We start from the raw sequence: 24,558 nt of genomic DNA, 5'->3' as shown, positions 1-24,558 counted from the left end.
ACACTATAAAACTCTTAGAGGAAAACACAGGCGGAACACTCTATGACATAAATCACAGCAAGATCCTTTTTGACCCACCTCCTAGAAAAATGGAATTAAAAACAAAAATAAACAAATGGGACCTAATGAAACTTCAAAGCTTTTGCACAGCAAAGGAAACCATAAACAAGATGAAAAGACAACCCTCAGAATGGGAGAAAATATTTGCAAATGAAGCAACTGACAAAGGATTAATCTCCAAAATTTACAAGCAGCTCATGCAACTCAATATCAATAAAACAAACAACCCAATCCAAAAATGTGCAGAAGACCTAAATAGACACTTCTCCAAAGAAGATATACAGATTGCCAACAAACACACGCAAGAATGCTCAACATCACTAATCATTAGAGAAATGCAAATCAAAACTACAATGAGGTATCACCTGACACCAATCAGAATGGCCGTCATCAAAATATCTACAAACAATAAATGCTGGAGAGGGTGTGGAGAAAAGGGAACCCTCTTGCACTGCTGGTGGGAATGTAAATTGATACAGCCACTATGGAGAACAGTATGGAGGTTCCTTAAAAAACTAAAAATAGAGTTACCATACAACCCAGCAATCCAACTACCCTGAGAAAACCATAATTCAAAAAGAGTCATGTACCACAATGTTCATTGCAGCTCTATTTACAATAGCCCGGAGCTGGAAACAACCTAAGTGTCCACCGACAGATGAATGGATAAAGAAGATGTGGCACATATATACAATGGAATATTACTCAGCCATAAAAAGAAACGAAACTGAGTTATTTGTAGTGAGTTGGATGGATCTAGAGTCTGTCAAACAGAGTGAAGTAATTCAGAAAGAGAAAACAAGTACCGTATGCTAACACATATATAAGGAATCTAAAAAAAAAAAAAAAAAGGTTCTGAAGAACCTAGGGGCAGGACAGGAATAAAGACACAGATGTAGAGAATGGACTTGAGGACACGGGGAGGGAGAAGGGTAAGCTGGGACGAAGTGAGAGAGTGGCATGGACATATATACACTACCAAATGTAAAATAGAGAGCTAGTGGGAAGCAGCCGCATAGCACAGGGAGATCAGCTCAGTGTTTTGTGACCACCTAGAGGGGTGGGGTAGGGAAGGTGGGAGGGAGACGCAAGAGGGAGTGGATATGGGGATATATGTGTATGTATAGCTGATCTACTTTGTTACAGAGCAGAAACTAACAGACGATTGTAAAGCAATTATACTCCAATAAAGATGTTAGGGGAAAAAAAAAGGAAATTAGTTGGCTGAAAAGCCCATTCAGCCAACATCCATTCTCACAGAGACAGGAAAAGCTATTTCTAAGAAATTGTCATTTCTAGAGGAAGTCAGAACTGAGGCGACAGGTCCCACTCTCCACTTGACCTATCTCATTCATCTTTTCTTTCCCTTTCCATAAATTTATAATGAATATACCTTTATCCACCCTTTGGTCTTCCTTATATTGAAAAAACAATAATGAAAGCAAATCCTGCCGACATTTAGCAGAATTCAGTCCCTGACAGGAAATCACTACAGCTTTCTTGCTGTTCTACATCTCAGTTCACGCAACTAGTGCCAAAAGCCAGCAAACTAATTGGTGTTGTGGTGACATCTAGTGGTCATTTCCACTATTAGCTCTGCCTGCTTGGCCACTGGAGTCCCAGGGCGTCGTCCACCCAATCTCGTCCAGCACAGAGCAAGGGGAGGAATGCTGGTGTCCTTCTACCTGTGCAAGGCCCTCTTCCCCTCAGGCCAAAGTCATCCTCCTGTCAGAAGACCCCACTCTCATACTCACACTGTGGCTCCCAAGAAAAGTTCTCTCCCAAACTATCTTCTTCTCACACCCCCATTAAGAAATCCCTTTCCTCAGACCCTTGTCTGAGTTGAGAATAAGCAGACAAAACAAGTCCAAGGACATGCTTCAGAGGGGCTTCTGAGCCCACTGATTATATGTAAAATGGAGTACGTGTTTGTATGAGCACTTTTCTGGGGAGAAGGTCTACAGTTTATATCAGACTTTCAAAGGAATCCATGGCCTAAAATAGTTCAAAACTACTGAGTTAGAAGGAAAAATTATCTAAGTTTTAAAACAAAAACAACTTACATTTAAATAAGGAACACTATTAGCCAAAAGCCCCAGAAATATAGTAATATAAATGCGTAGGTCTTTCAAGGAGGTCACTGGGCTGGATGTTATGATACAGATACTGAGGGAGTACAGAGAAAACAGAGGCATATGTCATTACTTGGTATCTAGTACATAAGTGATGCAATTTCTTAAGTTCCGAAAATTCACAGACACCATTATAAATTGGGAGGTCTGTTAGGAAGTATGGAAAATAGCTAAGACCCAGAGGATGAAAATGGATATGTAAATGAAGGATGAAGAGAAGATATTCTAGGTGGGGCTCTGAGGAAACGAGCAAAGGCTGAGAGAGCAGAATGTGGATTCTGGGTTTAGATCAGACAGAGCTTTAGAGAAAGGAGAGAAAACAACCCACAGCCCTTCACTCTCCTTGGTGAAGATATCTGCCTCTAGGGTGTAACTACCAACCTCAGCAACCACCTGGGTCCCATCCCCTAGACTCCTAACTGGTGTGGGGTGTGACCTGAGCCTCATGAGTTTTCGACGATCCCCAGGCAAGCCGACCATTCAGCCTGGGCTGAGAACACGCTTGAGCATATACAGGTAATCCCAGTCTCCCTCCCACCCTCAAAGGTTCTCATCTACATCTCTGGTTTAAAGGCTGATGAAGAACCAGCTGTCTGAAGACTTGCAATTGTGTTCTGACAGAATAGGAGACAGGGTCAGAGAGGAGGTTAGGACCAACCTTCAAAGGATCTCAGATGCCAAAGTAACACCAGCATGCTCATTAACCCAGAGAGTAAAAGAGGCTCCAAGGTAAAAGGTTAGCTGTTATAGCATGGTATGGAGGGAAGAGGGCATGGGAGCTACACAGTCACACCCTAGCAGCCAACCTGGGAGCACGGAAAGCCACTCCTTTCCGTCAACCAGCACTTACAGGACTAGTTGAATACTAAGCACCATATTCATCAGGGACAACAGCAAAGTGAAAGCCACAACAGTCTGAAGCACATCGCCAGCTTCTTGAAAAGAGCTTATAAAGCTTTCAAATACACAAAAATGCTTTCTAAGAAAAATACCCGTGAATTTAGCTACTTCTGGGAGACTGTGGTGTTAGAAGCCATCAGATCCTCAAGGAATGACCCAGAAGCACTTCCCTGCACAGGGGGAGTTTTAAATTTTGATTTTAAAGGAAGGAAAATTATTCCAAGTCTCTTCTTGAGAAATAATCTTATTTTGTCTCTTAGGATGACATGAAATAATTACCAATGTAGCCCATCACAACTATTAATTGAACAAAAAGACCAAAGGGTTACATTAAGGGACTGTTTCCCATTTATGTGGGAAATAATTTTGATTTTTTTTTCTTTAAAAAGGAAGAAAAAAAGCCCTGTGGTACTTACTGGCTCACCTGCAAATTACTGCCAGGAAAAAAAACATCTGCCTTTCATTTCTTTTTTTTGGGTACGCGGGCCCCTCACTGTTGTGGCCTCTCCCGTTGCGGAGCACAGGCTCCGGATGCGCAGGCTCAGCGGCCATGGCTCACAGGCCCAGCCGCTCTGCGGCATGTGGGATCTTCCCGGACCGGGGCACGAACCCGTGTCCCCTGCATCAGCAGGCGGACTCTCAACCACTGTGCCACCAGGGAATCCCTGCCTTTCATTTCTTAAAGGCCCTCTGGCTTTGATGCTCCATCTGCTGATGAAGCAGCATCTTCTTTTACAGAAGAGGAAGCCAACTCAGAGAGAACCTTTACCCTTCATATCAGGGCTCAACTAGCAGAGGTAAAGCATCAATCCAACTTGGCTCTTCAGTGGATACCATCTCAGTATCAGCTTTTACTTGCAGCCCAGAGAAACACAGTGACTTACTACCTCCAGCACAGACAGAATAAAACAGAAATGTCTTTGTGTCCATAAAGCTAGTAAGGTACCATACTAAGCCAAGATGCTGTAAGCGGGCCATCCATACAGAGGACCAGCGACTGGAACTCCTGAGGCTTCCTGCCAAGGGGACTGCATGTTGTAAGTCCAAGTTCTCCTATTTATAAGTGGACTTTCTCCTTCTTCCCAACATTTAGTAAAAATATCTCTCTTCTTTGCACAGCTGGGTAGTACTCTTAGCCATTTTTAATGGGATGTAATTTTTCATGTAACTCCCTAAATATGGCTCTAAACTATTCCACCTTGCAATCAGCACATATCCTGAAAAGCCAATGCTAAGATAGTTCCCTCCTCTCAACCTTAAGAATTAAACATTATGTCTTCAACTAAACTATGAATAAAAGCAGCACAGCCTAGTGGCTGTAGGAGAGAGAAAAAAACAAGGATTCTTGATCCTGGGTCTGCTCCCCAATTTCATCATCTGAGAAGTAAACCGAAGGTACCCCCATCTCTACAGATATGACAGGAACGCTCTGTCTCTAGTAAGTTGTGTTTCTTTGTAAAATCATAAAATTATGTTTTTACAATATTAATTGAACGTGCCGTAACTCTCTGTCCCCAAAAATAGGTTGTATAGGAATAACTCTTGTTTTTTCTCTACAAGTCTATTCATGGCATATTTCACTTCTGGGCACCAAACGTGTGGGTTTTTTTTCTCCACATCCATCACTTCTCCAATGCCAGCAGGGTGTCCTACGATTACCTGGAGATAGTGTCAGATCCCACAGGTTGAGGGCTCAGTCCCACAAGACTGCCCCCCATTTCAGATGCTAATCGCAGGTCCATGTTGTTACCTGTGATTCTGACTGGCTGCCTATCAGTCCGAGGTTCCCAGCACCCCCTTCATGGGTTCTAGAATTTGTTACAGTGGCTCATGGAACTCAGGAATACAGTTTACTTACTATATACCAGTTGATTATAAAAGTATACAACTCAGTAAGAGCGAGATTGAAGAGAGGTGCGTGGGGCAGGCCGTGTGGGAATGGGCTCTGAGGTTCGGTGCCCTCTGCAGGCGCAGAACCCCCAGCCCTGCACCTCCATAGCGTCATCCAACCCAGGAGGTCTTCAGTTAGGGTTCTTTATGGAGGCTCCATTACATAGGCATGATGGATTAAATCACTGGACGTTGGTGACTGAACTCCATCTGCAGCCACTCTAGCCTTGGAAGGTAGTGGTGGTAGAAGGCTCAAAGTGCCAACCTGCTAATCACATGGTTAGTTTTCCTGGCAACCAGCTCCATCCTTAGGTGCTTTCCAAAGGTCACCTCATTAACAAACTCAGGTGTGGCTGGAAGGGGCTTGTTAGGAATAATAAGACATTCTTTTCACTTTGTACTCTGGAGCTACTTCAGGAACTGGAACAAACAGTAAACGTCATAACAAAAGATGCACTTGTAGCTTTTATCACTGAGGAAATTACAAGGATTTTAGGAGCTCTGTGCCGGAACCATGGAAGAAGGCCAAATATATATTTCTAGTTATATCACAAGATCACATATGTACAAACTAAGCTTTGGAAAGTCAGTATTTCCCACATAACCAATTGACATTTCTGGTAATGCTACATTGTTGTCAAAGCAACCATTCTCATTTTTAAAAACTGTAAGCTTCTACACTGCACTTGTTGATTCTTTGGATCTCTAAGAAACGTTGTCTTTAAGTGATGGTGGCTGTCTGTACTGGGAGGGTCAAGGAAAAGAGTGTCTTTTGTGTTTCATTAGGCGCTTAATTATAGTCATGCTCTGCTCAAAACAGTATTTTTTAAACACTTTTTAAGTGTTTCAGAGAAGAAGCATAATTAAGTGAACCAGTCTCTGAATGGAGAACAGCACAGGTGTCAACCACTCTTTCCCCGACTGCTCAGGGGCACCTAGACCCCTGATGGACACTGCAGCAATGCCCTCACTTGGAGTGGCCATAACTGGGATGGGGCTTGAAGCCTTTCTCCTTCCCAGTCTCTAGGTCAGATAGTTAATAGTCGCTATACAAATGATTAAAGGCTTCCTTACTTTATAAAATGAAACTAAAGATGTCTGGCTTAACAATACTTTAATAAAAATACTCCATTTCTCCATTCTTGATATTCAAGTAAGCTATTGTTTCTACTTTTTTTTTTAATCCTTACATGACTTCCCGTGGAAGAGAAATTCATTCTTAGGAAGGCCATTCTTGATGACATTCCTTTTTAAGGTGAGGACCTTGTTTTAACATACACTTCGTTTCATTTTTTAAAAATTCTTTTGGAAACCATTCTATAAAGGAAGGCTTTTGTCTTTCAGGTGATAAACTGGTATAAACCAATTAAAGTCGATGTTCATATGTTAAACATTTGTAAAGTGTTTCACTTCACACTAAACTTATTTGCAGAGAGAGAGCAGAAGGGAAGTGCTCATCTAGTTTCATTTCGCTCTTCCCTCTTCAGACGCCTTATCGGGCAGTCATCTTCCAAGCAGGATGGAAGCAAGTGTGGTCAGAGTAGTCTGGGGTCCCTTGGGCCTCGTGGAAAGTCTGGCAGCAAGCATGCCTTCCAAAGGTAACTTGTGTTTCAGGTCAAGGGTGCCCAAAGCCAACTCCTATGGGGAAGCTGCAAGAACAGTCACATAATGGGCTGGGGAGGGAGGAAAAGTAGGTGGGATGTGCCACTGCAACCAGATCCATTGCAATATAATTAGGCTGGGAATTGCGGTAAAACTAGGTCAGAGGCAGCTGCTTATTCTGAGAGGAATTATGCAAGCAGAGATGGGGGAAACAAATGAGAGCTATCAGGACCCGGTGTCCTGTGAACTGGAAGGTGCGATTAGTGATGGCAGTGGGGGATGGGGGTGGAGCTGGCCACCAAACCTGGTGACATCTTCTCCTGAGCCCAAGGCAAATCCCGGCAGCATTCCTCTGCCTTCCCTGATGGACTGTGTCTGCGCGGAGAGGACAGTGAAGAGATCTACAGCGCAAACTTGTCCTATATGACACTTCTTACTAACACATGAATGTATGTGGAGTCTTGGAAGGGCTTCCAAGCATGTTTGGGAACAGTTAATGGGAAACAACTCTCTGCAGAGCCACATGCTAAAGATAATTAGGGGAGAAGAGAAAAAAGTGAGGCAAAGGCAAAGTGAAGACAAAGAAGGAAGAAAAATGAACGACATAGAAACATAAGTTTACACACACACACAAATAGAAAAAAAAAAGAAAAAAATCAGAGAGTGCAAAAATAAGTTATTTTGTTCCCAAGCAAAGGCAAATTGTATTCTTAGAATAAGGTAATTGGTAAAAAGTTTGAGAACCTTCCCATCACTCTTTTATACTTACTTAATTTTTTAAATGAAAATACACAATAATGTAAGGTTATAGTAAAACCGATAAACTCATAAATCCCTTGTAACTGTAAATTATCACAACATTTTTTGAATATCAATTTGGCAATAAGAATCAAAAGCTATAAAAATTGTCATAGCCTTTCACCCAATAATACTACTGGGCATTTAACCTTAAGGGAATAAATCACATACACACAAAAAAACTACATAGAAGTATTCACTGCCACATTATTTTTAAACGCAAAAAAAAATTTTTTTAATGGAGGCTAGAGAGGCAAACTAAATGTCTCAAAACAGAAGAATGATTAAGTAAACCAAGACACCGCAACACAGTGGAAACCTATGGAGTCATTAGAAATCATAATTATGAAAATTATGAAGTTCATGTACCAACATGAAAATGGGTATGATATATTATAATTCATAATCTTTATTAAATATCGCTAGATGGCCATTACTACTAGGTAAAACATGCAAACCTATGACAAAGACCAAGAGGAAATGGGGCAAATAGACAATATGTTAGGAACTGTAGAATTGTGGGTGATACTGCTTTCTTTTTAAAATTTCCTTCACTGGTTTATTGTGTGTCCATTAAACACAGTATGGATTTGCTGGACTAGTGGTAAAAGCAGAAACGATAAGATGAAAGGATGGAGGCTCTTAATAAGAATCTTTTAAGCTATTAATCAAACCTTTCTTTTCCCTCGTCTTCCTGCTTTTATAGACCTTCACAGTTGTCTCACTCTGCTGCCTAGATACATCTCTTGTCCATCTCCCCTTAAAGGACCATTCTTAGGACCAAAACCCAGAACCACTAAACCTACCCCAGTCAGCCCTCTTTCACCCCCAGGGCATCACCGTGACCTCAAACGCCCAAGGCTTTCCCTCAGCTGCCTGAGCCTGGCCTGCTCTTTGTGGATCCAAAAGAATCAAATGTAAATAGTAAAAGGCAGCAGCATACTAGGCTGCCTGCTGCTAAAAGTTGAGATTTCCCAGCACACACCAAGCTATAATTAACAGGAGGCAATGCCAAAAACAACAAAAGAGCTTCAAGGGAAGTATGTGAAAATACTCCTCGGTTTTAACTACATACACATTCTTCTCTGCTCACCCACCCCACCCTCCCTATTGTACCAGAAACTCCTCTGAAACCACCAGACTGTAGAGAGACACTAAGGCTGCTGCTTAGTGGGCAGGAAGAAGGTGTGTGCTGAGACCACAGGGACAGCCCGAGCAGGTCACTCTTGAGAAACAGAAACACTGTTCTCAGAACGAGAAGGAAATTAGTTAATCCCAGTCCAGGTTACTTAATGGTTTTAAGATTTTGTGTGTGTGTGTGTGTATTTACAAGAACTCCTCCAGCATGGATTGGTTTGAGGCACAGTGGGAAGTATGACGTCTATACACTTCACACTGAGCCCTGTAGTTCTCTGTCTTCAGAAAACCTCCCTCTTCGAAGAGCATTCCTAAGAATTGCCCTGATATCATCATTGGTGACTACCATTTAGGAAGGACTGCCTAGACAACCAGCCTCACCCCTTGCAGCATCCTCCCCTGACAGTCTACAATCCCTTTTGGAACCACCGTGACACTGGGGGCAGGCGACCGTGAGGCCAGCAAGGAAGCCACGCAGGTCTGGGCTTTTTGTCTCTCACTGTAAGCACTTACCTTCATAAGAGGCAACGGAATCTCTTCTGTCACAAGGGTTATTCCAGGAATTTCCTGTGGTGGGGGAAAAACATATACACAACTGCTAAACGTATCAACTACCCCCAGCCCGAGCCTTCAGGAAGTGTCTTCCGTGCAGACAGAGGCTGAGGGCAGCTCCCAGTTTGCTAACCTCTACTTTAAATAAAACTTGGGGTTTATAAATACCAGTGAACACAGCCTATCTCTTGCCTCAGGAAGGGAAATATTCTGTAAAGTTATGATTATAATAGTTGACAGTGTCACTAAAGGAAGGGATAAACTATTATGAAGAAATACAGAGTAAATAATGTATTATTTACACATTTCCATTTAAGAACAAAGGAGGCAAATTACATTTGCACCAAGTATGATAATAAGGTGGACACTTTCCTTTTTCTTCACTCCTTCCTCCCTCTTCGTCTCTTTCACTTAAATGTATTATAGTCGGTCCCTGCCTCACTAATGGGATTCTTTTTTGACCTCAGGGGAAAACTGTTCTGCACCTCATCCTCTACCGTGATTTCGGAAATAAGAGATCCCCATAAAGTGTTTACCTAGCAAGATCACCATGGCAAATGTGCAAGATGCAATTCATATCAGGAAGTCCAAATTATAACATTCTGCTAACTAATGAGCATTAAAACCGAAATTTAAATAAAAAGATAAACTGACAAAATTGCCACTTATTTATTTTTAAAAGTGTGTTTCCATGTTAATTGTGTATCTTAAACTGTCAACTAGTCAATTCCTCTTTCATTTCCTAAAAAATAAGTAGATGATATATGAGAAAATAGAAATAAAACCTGGTATTTGTTTAGGACTTAAATGTCCTGGATTTTATTGACATACAATATTTCTGAGAAAAAGGGCATCACAGGGATGGAGAAATAAACTTCCAGAACATTCAAGCAACTGAGTCCTCCACTGGACAGGAGAAAGCCTGTAATAAAAATCTATGTATGCTTCACTTATCACTACTCAGCAAGAGAAATTTCACTACAGCTCTAGGTTATAAATAGCATCTTCAAATAAGTATAACAAGGCTCACTGTCTGCAAAGCATAATTCAGGATTAACTATGTGTAAGACACAGTATTTTCTAGTATCTTAAAAAACCCAGTTCAGTTATTTACAGAAATAATCTGTCTCCATACAGAAGTATGAAATTTATTTATTAAGGGTATAGCATTAAGAGCATATGCAGATTAGAGAAAAGAAAATGATTTACATCATTGCTAAAGAACATCATAGGCTCATAGAATTTCAGGATTAGAAGAGACCTTTAAGGTAACCTACTCCAACCGCAAGAAGTCTAAAGCAACATGATAAACCCAAAAATAAGCTGTACGCAGTGGTTAAAACTTTTGGGTTTTTCATATTGTACTTCTTGTAGGACTTCCTGATGTCACTCTGTATGTCCACACATTTCCTCTGCCCCACAAAGGAGGAGAAATGCAAACATGAAGAACTACCTGTCAGGATGACACTCACACAACATCCAACTAACACGTGCACCATGTTTAAACACAACCCTGGAAACCAGAGGTCCAGACCCAGCCTCCCAGACACTGAACACAGGACAGCCACAGCCAGCATTGGGTGGTGAGGGGAGGAAGATGAAATGTGCATTTCCTGCTTCTGGGGGAGGGGTAGGGATTAACCTGCGAACTTCCTGCCACATTACCACAGAGTCTGCATGTAGATTCACAGGGGTTCTTCAAACAATGAGGGCCTGGAGAAGAAACAAGCTCAGATCTTTCCTTATAATTTTACAGAGAGGCATGAAAGTTTACGAACTCTAACAGTGAGAGCCAAGAAGAAAGGGCCTTTGGGAAAACACTACCATTGCGTATACCAAAAATGTAGAAATTTTTCCAACATGGGACTTCCCTGGCAGTCTAGTGGTTAGGACTCTGCGCTTCCACTGCAGGGGGCACGGGTTAGATCCCTGGTCGGGAAATTAGGATCCTGTGTGCCGCATGGCGCAGCCACAGAAAACAAAAACAAAAGGAAAAAAATGAATCAAACACATCTGATATGCCTTTTTTTTTTTTTTTTTTTTTTTTGCGGTACGTGGGTCTCTCACTGTCGTGGCCTCTCCCATTGCGGAGCACAGGCTCCGGATGCGCAGGCCCAGCGGCCATGGCTCACGGGCCCAGCCGCTCCGCAGCATGTGGGATCTTTCCCAGACCGGGGCACGAACCCATGTCCCCTGCATCGGCAGGCGGACCCTCAACCACTGCGCCACCAGGGAAGCCCTGATATGCCTTTTTAAAGGACTATATTTAGATAGTCTAAAAACAAAATGGGAAGTGTTACCATTTATCCTAGTACTTATTTTCCTGTGTCTGTGCTACCTGAATTAAATTTATTTTTCTAAATGCTTTTTTGATACAAACCTCTGCCTCAAGACTAAGCACACAGTAGTTGTAACATCTAGATATGAAAGGAGGAGAGGCAGAACCTTTTTCAGGGGGAACCTGTACATGGTTTTCACTTCTGATCCAATAAAGCTCAGTTTACTGAACCACATTCAAGAGAAAATGAACAATGTTTTCTCCTGAAACATTTCTTCCCAACTAAAAGGAAGGGAGTCTGGACCAACAGGAAGAAAAGGTTGAATGGCATGGATTTGCTTAAGATTACTGACTTTTACTGATCTTGACGTTCTAAAGTTATCACAGATTTTCTTTCTAAGGCTGGGAAAAAAGCTCATGAAGGTGCTAATCTACTAAGTAAATAGAACAGCTCAGAATAACAGCAGTGGTCCAGCCGTTGCTCATTTATAAAACCCTAAGAAATATTTTCATCTGCTCTAGCTGCTTGAAAAAAATTAAAAACTAAAACCATTTGAAGATGATAGAGGCTTCATTCTGCTTGGTAGTAGGAAGAGTAACACGTATGCTGTGGCTTCTCCTTCAGTTCTACTGTTTTATGTAAATAAAACTGGCCAACAGCAAGGACTCACTATTATTTTTCTGCCAGAAAACTCCAATTCAGATCCTTATGCATCAAAACAGAAATGAAATCACAACCTTGGTTACTGTGACAGGAATGTCCTACAACTGACCCACAGCAGTGAATCAATTTTAATTACATAAAGAATATAAAGTGTTAACTTACTGTATCCCAAGTGAGCAGTGAGGAGTATGGCAAGAGTTTATCCATGTTACTTGTCTCTGGATAGATGCTCCAATATGAAGAAGCTGAGTAAGTTTTGGTGGGGAAAAAAAGACATTTTATTATGAAGAATAAGGCAGTAGACATTGTAATGCACCCAAACAAGCAAACCCACAAAAGTTTTCATTGCCTTATCCTTCATCTGCAAAAGGCTAATCATTATGGTTCTATCCGCTGATTAAAATGTTCAGGTTCTACTTTTTACACTGAGAATAGTTTTTAAAAAATTATTTGGCACTTACAGCTATCCAAATGACGTTATAACCACTTCACACAGAACCAGCCAACACAATGCTTTAAAAAAATCACTAATGGGCCTCCCTGGTGGCGCGGTGGTTGAGAGTCCGCCTGCCGATGCAGGGGATACGGGTTCGTGCCCCGGTCTGGGAGGATCCCATATGCCGCGGAGCGGCTGGGCCCGTGAGCCACGGCCGCTGGGCCTGCGCATCCGGAGCCTGTGCTCCGCAACGGGAGAGGCCACAACAGTGAGAGGCCCGCATACCGCAAAAAGAAAAAAAAAAAAAAAAAAAAATCACTAATAAGGTTACAGAATCAAGATCATATCTTATATGTCATCAGTCTCTGAACAGCCACAGCTTCTTACAAAACCACAAGAGAATGAAATTTAATTAGGTGCTGACTACAACAGAGTTTTAAAAAAATGAAAAAAACGCTCCTAAACAGCATTGTGACAGATTGAGGCATTATCAATTTACTGCTTTCCCTTAAGCAAAAGGGTCAAGGGTTCAACTTAATATGCACCATCAGCAACACGTACCAATTATAAATTCCTGAATGAGGTCAAAGGAATGGCAGGCAGAGATGTTCTCAGAAATCCACTGAATAATCTTTAAAAAGTAAGAAGACAAATCTATTGGTATTTAAATCTGCACGCCTGCCCCCACCACCAAAGAAGTACAAAATATATATGAATAGCTTAAAATGTTATATCTCTTTTAGAATTAAGAACACACTTCTACACAACCTCTGAGATACATAACGTAAGGCTGTGTGGGTTAAATATAAATGAGGTCCTTACATACATCATTTTAATAAATGCCTTTGACTGGGATCCAAATAAGCCTTCTTGAAGCCAATGTCCGTTTTTGCTAGAGTAGGACCTATTACAGCAAAGTCACAGTGTGAAGAGCTATGGATACAGGAGAAAACCAAACTCGACCACTGAGCTTGGAGGCAGGAGACCTATGTTTGAATTTCAGCTCCATTTCACCATTTAATCACTGTGAGCACGGCTATGCTATCAAGGAAGGTATAATCCCTGTGATGTCAACAGTTCTCTCAATCAGCCTCTGTAACCATCCTCACCTGCTGCAGGAACGAAACCCCTCGTTCCCGACCTTAGAACTGATGCTGAGGCTTGCCTAGCCATGGAGCAGTCTTGCATTTCTGTCAATAATTGCTCTTCTTTCCAAACCTACTCAAGCTAGTTGTGCTTATTTTCACAATTAGTTAAGTTAATAAAATATTACCATAGACAAGTGAAATATGGATACAAAAAGAATGCTTGTGGGTCAATATAAGTTGAAAGCTTGGGAAAGACTCCAAGGCATGTCTCTAAAACTAGGTGTGAGACAACTATAAAAGAAAAAATTGCCTGATATACACAAACTGCTTTGAAAGGATTTTTAAACTATTGACCTCCTTAGGCAATAAAAGGAAAAGAAAAAGAAAGTAACTGGAAGAGCCATACAGGTACAGATAAAGAAAGCCAAGACATTACTTAGTGGTTTTCTGTAAGAAAAACGATTTTGAGCTCCAATTAGCTGATACTCAAAGAAAGGGCCTTAATCTACATCAAAAGATGCAGGAATAAATGTACATTTATATATTTTAGGTTAAAAGAAAATATTTAGGCCATCTTTTTTCAATCAACCAGCCACCCATTGGTCCCAATCAAGTCTAATGGGGGGGTTTCTTCAACTTCACAGAACAGCTGTAATATTAAATGATAAGATGTATGAAAGTGCTTCATAAACTATAATGTGAAATATAAATGTGAGCTATCTCTATTTAAAATGTCATAAATAGATTTTATTTACCACCAGATTTTAGTCCTTTTCATGATATACACCAAATACAAACCAGGAGAAAAAGTAGATATTTGAGAAACTATTCACCAAGCACTTCCTTGGAATGTTACTGATAGAGCTAACATTTACTCACAATATGGAAAAGAGAATAGTGAAGAGAAGAGACACGCCCTCCCAGTCTGAGGTCTGTGTCCATAAAAAAGGAGCACAAGCGAAGAATATGGTCAAGTCAGGACGGAGACCATAAACCTCAATTGTTACCAAATAAAAATAACTTCTGTTCATTTCAGCTACTAAATGTACACAGCTTGTGTTGTCCATCTGCCACTTTTTAAACTTAAGCTATATTCCCACCTTGGCTTCCAGTCGCCGTGGGTCTCGGCCACATGACAGCACACAGTGCAACAAGGCCAGCTTCTCGCAGTCCAGCCGGGTGTTCCACAGGAACTCCAATAAATATGACTGGTTGAGGAGCGCCCTATAGAGCTTTCCAGAACACCAGTCGAGGACCAGGGATCCTGACAGTGACCGTAAAGGACTATGAGGTAGCATATCAATCACTTCACTGTTTCCTGGCCAAAAAAAAAAAAAAAGTAGATCAGCAAATAAAAGAAGACCCTCTCCCCCAAACATAAATATTAACGTTAAAACGAACCCAAATGTACCCTGTTCATGAGGGGAAAAACTACAGCCATACCTGTCAGAAACAGACTGTGGCAGATCAGGTCTGGATGTTGAATGTTAAGTAGATGAAAGAAATGACCAGGCAAGTAAACAGCTACATAATAGTCTGTGGAAGAGAAAGATTTAAGTCAGTTCCACGTGGCAAGAGCTGTATAGGTACAGATAAAGCCAACAACTTTACGGTGTCCCTATTTTTCTTTGAACCTCTTAAAACACAAAGGTTTTGACCAATGTAATAAGAAGCTGTCTGACGTCAGTATGGTCCATCTTCCTAGCAATATCTCATTTTCTTCAGGCATTTAGCCATGGTTATCTTAATTTATATCTGTAGTTTTGTTTCTAAGAGAACTGTGGCTTTATAGGAATCTAAATGAGCTCTGAGAGCAAGTTAGAATAAAAAATATCCAGCAACATGAATTATTCCTTAATCTGACAGGCTGGAAATAGCTTATCATGGGAATTTCCTGCATAATTTCTGCCATGTGGGGGAAGCTCTACAATTTAGTTTCCTATGTCTGCCCACTGCTCATCATCGTTGTCATCTTCTCTAAAGAAGCTTTAAATTGATACTCATCAAAACAGTCTCTGCAGGCATTCTGACACTTTGTGAAGTACTAATTTGTTTCCATGCATAGCAAGCTGCCTAGAATGCACATCTTCACAGTCCCTGCACTAGATATTTCTGTACAAAGAACATTTGTATACAGATTGAGGCAAGGTATAAAAAATAGGTTTCTGGAGAAGGGGGCAAGGTAGAAGTAGCCCTTGCCAATAATTTTTCTAGGATCTTAGAAAAACAAAGAAACTCATACAACAGTCGTGAATTTCATACAGATGAAACATTTAGATTACAAGTGAGCCAGCTAGACTCTTTTTTCCCTAAGAAGCAAAGAAATACATGCTAATCATGTACATAGAAGGCATTCTGTGGAAGGGAAAGGAAAGAGGATGTAAAACTCTAACCAGTTGACTTATAAGTGTCCTTGCAGTCACTGTGGATTCAGTGATGTTCAAGTAGTTCGCACAAGTGGTTGCAATGATGTCACCATCATGGTAATGCACAAGTAGAAACACACAAATAACGATATAGTAGGGCACAGTGGAAAGGCATCAAATGACCTAGATTAACTCCTAGCCCTACAGTTTAACCAGCTAATTAGGGTGGTACTATGTCCCTGGGAGAGGGGGCATTTGATAATACATAGGGTGTTCTGAGTTGTCACAATTATTCAGGTAGAAAGGAGATTCCTACTGCCATTTGATGAGCGAGTGGGCTCCAAGGAGGTTAAATCCCTCAGTGTGCAGGACCCTCCCACCCAAAAGTTACTTTCTCACCAAAAATGTCAGTAGTACCTGTGGTAGGCTGAATGATGGCTCCCAAAGATGTCCACATGGTAATCCCCAGAGCCTATGAATATGTCACCTTAAGTAATAAAAGGGACCTTGTAGATGTGATTAAGGATCTTGAGGTAGGGGGAGGGGTATCCTGGATTATCCAGGTGGACCCACTGTAATCACAAATGGTTTTATAAGAGGGAGGAAGAGGGAGAATGACTACAGAAGAGAAGACCCCATGATGATGCGAGAGACTGGAGTGATGTGGTCACAAGCCAAAAAATGCTAGCCTCTATGTGCTGGAGGAGGCAAAGAATGAATTCTTCCTTGGAATCTCCAGAAGGAACCATTTCTGGCCCCACCTTGACACCTCAGGACTCACTCATTGCAGAATTCTCACTTCCAGAACCATAAGACAATGTGTTATTTATCTAAGGGCTAAATGTGTGGTGATTTCTTATTGCAGCAATAAACTAATATAGTGCCCCTGATAAGAGACACTAGGAGAAGCTTGGGCACACATCACAGACTTTCTGAGACTCAGTTTCATTATCTGTAAAATGGAGATAACATCACCAAGAAGAATTGTTGTAAGGATCAAGATAACAAGTAAAACACTTAGAATATAGTATTAATTTTTAAAATGATAGTTTTTTAATGTTCAAACTTATCTTTCTTATATACAGGTGTTTGGGGTTCATGGAAAACTTCCTCCAAAACTCTATTCTTTAACATTTCAATCAATATAAGCCCCTTTTAAGAGGGTGACAATTCAGGGAAATTCCATGCAATAAATTGCAAAAAAGACATCACTCAAAAAGCAATATTGTTGGGGCTTCCCTGGTGGCGCAGTGGTTGAGAGTCCACCTGCCGATGCAGGGGACGTGGGTTCATGCCCCGGTCCAGGAAGATCCCACATGCCACGGAGCGGCTGGGCCTGTGAGCCATGGCCGCTGAACCTGTGCGTCTGGAGCCTGTGCTCCGCAATGGGAGAGGCCACAACAGTGAGAGGCCCGCGTACCGCAAAAAAAAAAAAAAAAAAAAAAAAGCAATACTGTTGTCATAAAAATTACCTCTAGAATAGTTCTAATCTTGGGTACAATTTTGTGCCTATATATTAAAATCTGTTTAAAGAAGGAAAGATGGCTTAATGTGAGATAGCCTATGTTTACAAAGCTCTAGTATTTTTGCCCTCTCCAGACTCTGAAGACCAGAGATTAAATCATGCCTGCCCTTTTCAAGAGTCATTCCCAGGGGTAAGAAGAGGAATGATACCTTTGACCTCACAAAAGGCTAAGTTGTTTTAGTGGAGAGTTTCCCACATCACTCTCGAGATGGGATGCTGATAAAGGATTTCTGATAAGAATCAAGTCTCAGACCCAGGAAACCTTGTATTTATCCTTCTTACCACAGGAAGCAGTAGAAGCAGGCCTCTCTAAAGCAACTTCCCACAGGTTCAGAGCTCATATTAAAAACTGGCACATGCTGGCCCACTTAGCATAAGATATGTCTCCTCATCAACAGTATCATTCAAAATAAAAATCTTTTTTTTTGCAACAGGGTGGATGGACCTAGAGAGTATTATGCTCAGTAAAATAAGTCAGACAGAGAAAGATAAATACGCTATGTTATCACTTACATGTGGAATCTAAAAAATAAAACAAACAAATATATATAACAAAACAAAAGCAGACTTACAGATATAGAGGACAAACGAGTGGTTACCAGTGAAGAGGGGGAATGGGGGGGCACGATAGGGGTAGGAGATTAAGAGGTACAAACTACGATGTATAAAAATGGACAGCACAGGGAAATATAGCCATTGTCTTGTAATAACTTTAAATGGAGTATATCTATAAAAATATTGAATCACTATTTGTATACCGAAAATTAATATACTATTGTACATCAATTATACTTCGATTAAAAAAGACCAAAAAAAATATCTTTATCATCTTTATCACTTTGGTTCTCACTTTGCCCAGTCCCTTCACGTAACACCTTCCTAAACCTTTGTCATGATAGTAGTTGGGCTGGGAAATAGGGAAAGAAGAAAATATTAAAGAATCCATCTGCTCTAAACCTGAAGCTTTTCTTTTTAAAATATTGTGCCAGGGCTTCCCTGGTGGCGCAGTGGTTGGGAGTCCACCTGCCAATGCGGGGGGGTGCGGGTTCATGCCCCGGTCCGGGAAGATCCCATGTGCTGCGGAGTGGCTGGGCCCGTGAGCCATGGCCGCTGAGCCCGCGCGTCCGGAGCCTGTGCTCTGCAACGGGAGGGGCCACAGCAGTGAGAGGCCCGCATACCGCAAAAAAAAAAAAAAAAAAAAATATATATATATACATATATATATATATAGTGCCATACCCCATATGCAGGCAAACAACAGTTCTGTTTAGTTTTGTGCTAACCGGTTTGTGCCCCTCATCCCAACTGGCACAGAACAGCAGCTTTCAGCAGGGAGGTACAATAAACCCCTTCCTTATTTTCTTCATTACAGACTCACTATGTTTAAGCCAAATACTCAAGTTCCCTTTACCATACTTACTCAATGAAAAACAACTCAATCAAGCTGATCCATAAATAATTTATGGGACTCAGAAGCTTTTAGCAATTACCAACAGGGAACAGACAATTTCTCAAGGGCCTTTGTCTCTCTAGAATCAAGGGACAACATCACGTATTATTTCTCATAGGCTTTTAGGAAACCTCTCGCTCATTGTCATCATTTTTATACTAACAAATGGCTTTTTAGGATTGTTACTAAAAACATAAGAAAGCCCACAGCCTAGGTTCCCTAAGGAAGGAGATGCATTGCCTCGCCCCTCTGCCAAAAGGCTGATTTTTTTGGGGGGGGGGTGGTTTCCAGAGAAAACCTTCCCTTATCTGGCTTCAAAAGGTCAGTGATAGTCATCACAACCTGAGTCCCAAAGAGGCATGAGGAAAATGAGGCATAACAGGTACTGGAAGGAAGAGACGGAGCAGAGAGGCGCCTATGCCTCTCACTCACCAAGGCTGAGAAAAGTAATGCCCTTTGTCACACGGGAGTCAACACGCCCAAGAGTAGCAGTGAAGGTCTTGCCGTGCCCTGTGGAGAGAGAACATGAAGCCAGAGAAAGGATGTTAAGAAACAAAGAGCTGGAATTCCACCCAAGGCAGTGACTCCATGTCATACTCTCCACATTTAGTAACTGTGAGACTGACAGAGCAAGTGTCTTTGGAGCCCTAGAGCTCATGGTTCCCTATCATTCTCCAAAAATCAGCATTGAAGACGGATCACCTGAGTGCAGTCACAAGCCAGTAGTTGTTCTGGGCTTACGTATCATCTTAGACCTTAAAAGGTGGTGGTTGTGCTGGGATAGAAGGACCTGAAGAAATCTACTTAAGGATCCAAGAGGTGGAGGAGACCAGGTGGCTCATTGGCCCTCGTGCCTCAAGGTTCACTGCCACACTCTTGCAGTCATTAAGGCCCTCAGAGGCTTCTCTGAATCACTTAGGAATCTCACTGTGACTCAGAAAGGGTGTTAGACTATCTACTAAACTCAGTGTAGTGTTGGGCTTCACTCTCCACTCTTCTAACTCTTAATCATGGTTATTAGCTCTTAATAAAACTTTCAGAAAAGTTTTATTTTCTGGCTTTAATCATTAGTCATTAGAAAAATGTATGAAAACGTTCCACAAATATCAGATTTGTACTATTAAAGCATAGATATAGGTCTTCTGAATTTACTTTTACTTTCTTTGTTATTACGTTATTCAACTCTTTTACTTTAATCTCTAACTTCTGAAGGTACTATTAGGCACTCCTACAGAATAAACTCTGGTGTGACCTGGCATAAATTTTTTTTCGTTTTGAAAATTCTAATTTTAAGCAATTTTAACTCTACCCACAGTATGTACTATATAAATACTAATTTTAAGGAACTAAACAAGCGAAATAAATACTCTATAGTATGGTTCAGGCTAAAACTGTTAAAGGGCACTCTGTGACCAACTACAGAGCTAGAAAAGTTTGGGCACTTTACTCCTGTCCCCAAGGCTGACTGTTGACATATCAATTTCTTGGGCCACAGATGTATGAAATGAAATAAATGTATCTTAGGACTAAGACCTGTTAAGGAAGGAGACCATGGAAGCTTTTAAAGAAAACCCTATGTACCTTTGTAAGTTAAATCTATTGGTACCTTTCAGTTGGTAATAATAAAAAAGCAAACACACACACTTTGGGCAAATACACCCCTTAGCACTGGTCTACAGGCTTAGAAAAAAGACACAGGTCAAGAAAAAAATGTATTACAAAATATTATTTTAAATGTAATATAAAAATAATTAGCTAACTTAATATTCATCATTCATGAATTTCTTCAGGAAATATGTATTATATAGGTATACAGATATACAATGTACTGATTGAATTTGTTACAAGGTAATAAGACTTTAAAGTCTATCTACTTTGCTGCTATTTGGAAAAAATGACTATGTAAAAGTAAAAAAATAAATGAAAAGTACCTTTATGAAAGTAAAGCACTGAATACGTGATTTGTTCCCAAGAGTCAAAGTTCGGGCAGTAACATACACACAAACTTCCTAGAAGGAAGAAGGTATTTAGTAAAGCTTAAAAGAATCGTAGACAAATAGAAAGTTTCCTAAGCCACTTAACCTTACTGCTATTCCTTTAGATGTTCTGCCTCAATTTACCTCATAGATTATTCCCAAATTCTAGAAATGGACTATTAACAAGTTGCTAAGAAATTTCAATTCAACAATTACTCAGCACACACTATAAGCAATTTATTGTGGTAGGTTACTGAAGGCTAGGAAAATGAAGAGAGAGAGACTTCTGTATATGAACTCACGGGAACCTAGAGAAGTTTACAAAGCCTCACGAGATTCTCTTTACATACATATACTCCCCTGTGCCCTTTTTTAGCTTGCTTTCCAGCCATTGCTAATAGCTATGGACCTCAGTTTATCAAAAATGTGTCTCCTATTTACAGAAAGTTTCCAGTGTTCTTCTTTATCTAGAATGGAAAGCAAACTGGGGCAACAAGAGCAAGTGTGGTGTGTGCGCCTGTCCCCATCCATATTTGGGTCACTGAGGAGAGCTCCTGGCATAGAGTGGCCTTTCCAGATGAGCCCTGACCACACCCACTCAGCCCACCACTCCAGAACAACCTCAGCCTTTCCACCTGCTTCAATGTGTAAAACTGTCCATCACCTCTAGCAGCTGTTGCCACCTGGACAGACTAGGTAAGTCCATCAATGACCTACAAATGAAGGCATTATGCTTAAACTGATACCTCTATTCTAATGCTAGCATTTATGTGATCACCTGAAATAGGAGATTTCCAGGGTGGAAAGGAACTTGACAAGGAGCCTGGAAACCTGGGTTCTAGTCCCAGAGCAAATATTAACTAGCTGTGTGAACTCAATCATTATTCTACTCAGTGAATTGCAATATTTCCTCTACCATACTCCACTAGAGTTCCTTTATCAAAAATCATGGTAGGAACAAAAGGCCCATTTTCCCTAAGAAGGCTATTTAAGGACATGTTTAAGCATTTCATTATAATATTTATCCTTTGTGACTCTTTTAATGACTTTTAAGACTGCCACATATTGTTAGAAATTCATTTCATTGCAATATTTTCAACACAAAACAACAAAAAAGAATAACTTTATCAGATAAAAAAGTAACAATTCTGGGGCTTCCCTGGTGGCGCAGTGGTTGAGAGTCCGCCTGCCAATGCAGGGGACACGGGTTCGTGCCCCGGTCCGGGAGGATCCCACATGCCGCGGAGCGGCTGGGCCCGTGAGCCATGGCCGCTGAGCCTGTGTGTCCAGAGCCTGTGCTCCGCAATGGGAGAGGCCACAACGAGAGACCCGTGTACCGCAAAAAAAAAAAAAAAAAAGGTAACAATTCTGTTAGATTTAAAATTACTGCTATGCTTAATGACCACACAATGATAATACCTTTTCTTTAAAATTACAGCAGACTCGCTAAGAATAAAATAATGCTATACTAAAGCAGATACAAAAATAGTAATTATAAGAGATACAAAAGTCCTTTGTACCACTTTGACTACTTTTATACAGTAAACATGCTACCAGCAAAAACCCTACTGGTTTATCCTGTTCTTTTACGTTCTATGATCACAAGCATTTTTAGCAAACGGAGTTAAAACTTCATCCTCTCTAGTAATAAAGAAATAAGAATTAAAACAAGGCACCACATTTTTCCTTTCAAATTAGCCAAGTTTTAAAAATGATAATCAATTCTGTCAATCGAGCAGTAGGAAGAACATTCTCAAATAATAGTAATGAAAGAGTGAATTAGTACAATCTCTCTGAAAAACAGTTTTGCCAAGGATTAAATATATTCACACCTGTTGACCCAGTAATTCTTCTTTTAGGAATCTACCCTGAGGAATGAACGTGAAATGTCAAAAATATAAGGAAGATCATAACCTCCATTCTAGCAAAATCCTCGGCACGCCATCCTTTAGAGAATTCAGGTTATCATTTTTCTTGTTTTGAAGAAAGTGAAAGTGAGATGTAGAATAAACTAACCTAATTACATACACCAAGAACCATATTCAGATCTCATAAGCAAATATCTCCAAATAGTTATGTTGTGGCTTAGTCCCCTCTCCCAATCCCAAAGGGGGAAAAAAAGACACAACAAGGGGAAATGGGCTGTGCACAGGCTCTGAAAAGCTGTCCCATCTCTAGAATTTTCTTTGATAATGGAAATGTTCGATATCTGTGCTGTCCAAAATGGTAGCCACTAGCCACATGTAGCTACTGAGCACTTAAAGGATGGCTAATGTGACTGAGGAAATTCTTTTAAATTTTATTTAATTTTAATAACTTAAATTTAAATAGGCACATGTGGCTAGTGGCTACCCTCTTGGACAACATAGCTCTGGAGCACTGGTTCTCAACTCTGAAAGTACATTAAAATTACCTGGGCCCACAGATGCCTAGGCTCCACCTGAGATCAACTAAATCAGAACCTCTGGGGTGAGATTCAGGCATCAGTATTTTTTAAATTTGCCTGAGTCATATTAATTAAATTCTCTAAGCCTCAGTTTCCTCAGTTGTAAATAAGGAAAACATAGAACCTCCTTCGAATGGTTCTAATGTGAGTGTTAAATGAGGTAGTATGTATAAAGCTCTGGCAAAGAAGTTATAGCTGGTCATAAAGGTTAGCTGCTTTATTATTATTATTTCAGAATAATTTTGCTGCTATTTACAAGTTGGGGGAAGTCAGAGTTTGAAAAAACAAAGCATGCTCTTAATGGCATACTCAGAGATGTGTAATGAATATTCATCAATGATGAAGATAACATCTCAAAGTTGGCTAGCCTGGGGGAAACCATTTGGACAATGAAAGCTATTATGGACAAAGTTTTCCAAGGGAAATTATCTCATTGTAAAAGGCTCTATAAAATGCTAAAACACAGGCCTAATTCTGGGAACTTGTGAAGGGCAACTCTTGCAATTATATGTACAGGAAGGAGAAGTTACACTTTTCACCCCTCACTACCTCCCAGTAGGTGGTGCACAAGAAAGAATTACAGCCACCATGGACTTAGAACACACAGGAGAACTCTAAGCACAGCTTCAGGGTTGACTATCGGATAGGGAGTGTATTTTCTTTCCTTCAATTCTTTAGGAGGTCCCTGATTTGTAAAAAATTTATTAGAAAAATCTATACAAACTCATAATCTTAATACTTAAGTGTCCTGACATCAGCACTTTGCCTATCACCAACTCTCATGAGCAGCCTCCAGATTTTAACCTCTAACTCCCTGGAAGGTAGCAGATATCATTTCTTAGGGCAGGAAAATTCAGGACAAAGATGCTTTCAAGAATGTAAAAAGTAATGCTGAAAGGACAAAGTAGCTCCCGATGACCAGTATGTGACAACTGAACATCCAATGTTATTAGAGCATCAGCATTAATGTAAATAGTTGAAATAAGTTGAGTTTGTAAAAAGCTCTGAGTCTACTTACATTTTTTTTCATGAACCATGTTTTCTGTTCTTCACACCAGTGGAAAATTAAGCTCCCTATTATAGAGGGAGCCATACAGGGATTAGACTGTTTGCTCTCTTCTCCATTCCTACTTTGCTGAAGTAGGTATTTGTTTGTTTTAACAACAAAGGTTAAAAAGTTATTTCTGAAAAGTAATTTGGGAAATACATGAACTGACAACTTCTTAGTTGAAAAGCAAAAGGGTGCTTCTCTGGTTTA

At 40.6% G+C, this 24,558-nt stretch overlaps 1 protein-coding gene across 1 annotated transcript in view; it reads right to left on the bottom strand.

Annotated features, from left to right (window-relative positions):
• GSAP (gamma-secretase activating protein) overlaps nt 1-24,558 on the bottom strand; it is a 91,974-nt gene that overhangs the window by 28,607 nt on the left and 38,809 nt on the right. The window contains exons 13-19 of the mRNA XM_082632316.1: nt 20,810-20,887; nt 19,311-19,388; nt 14,981-15,073; nt 14,638-14,855; nt 13,011-13,080; nt 12,176-12,258; nt 9,033-9,086 (exon numbers count right to left, since the gene is read on the bottom strand). Coding sequence (XP_082488442.1) covers nt 9,033-9,086; nt 12,176-12,258; nt 13,011-13,080; nt 14,638-14,855; nt 14,981-15,073; nt 19,311-19,388; nt 20,810-20,887 — 674 coding nt within the window. The remainder of the gene's footprint in view (nt 1-9,032; nt 9,087-12,175; nt 12,259-13,010; nt 13,081-14,637; nt 14,856-14,980; nt 15,074-19,310; nt 19,389-20,809; nt 20,888-24,558) is intronic.

Source organism: Mesoplodon mirus (assembly GCF_964341445.2).
Source record: "Mesoplodon mirus genome assembly, chromosome: 9".
In the NCBI taxonomy this organism is placed as follows: domain Eukaryota; kingdom Metazoa; phylum Chordata; class Mammalia; order Artiodactyla; family Ziphiidae; genus Mesoplodon; species Mesoplodon mirus.
Note: the sequence above shows the minus strand (reverse complement) of the source record. Positions and strands in the feature narration are given on the sequence as shown.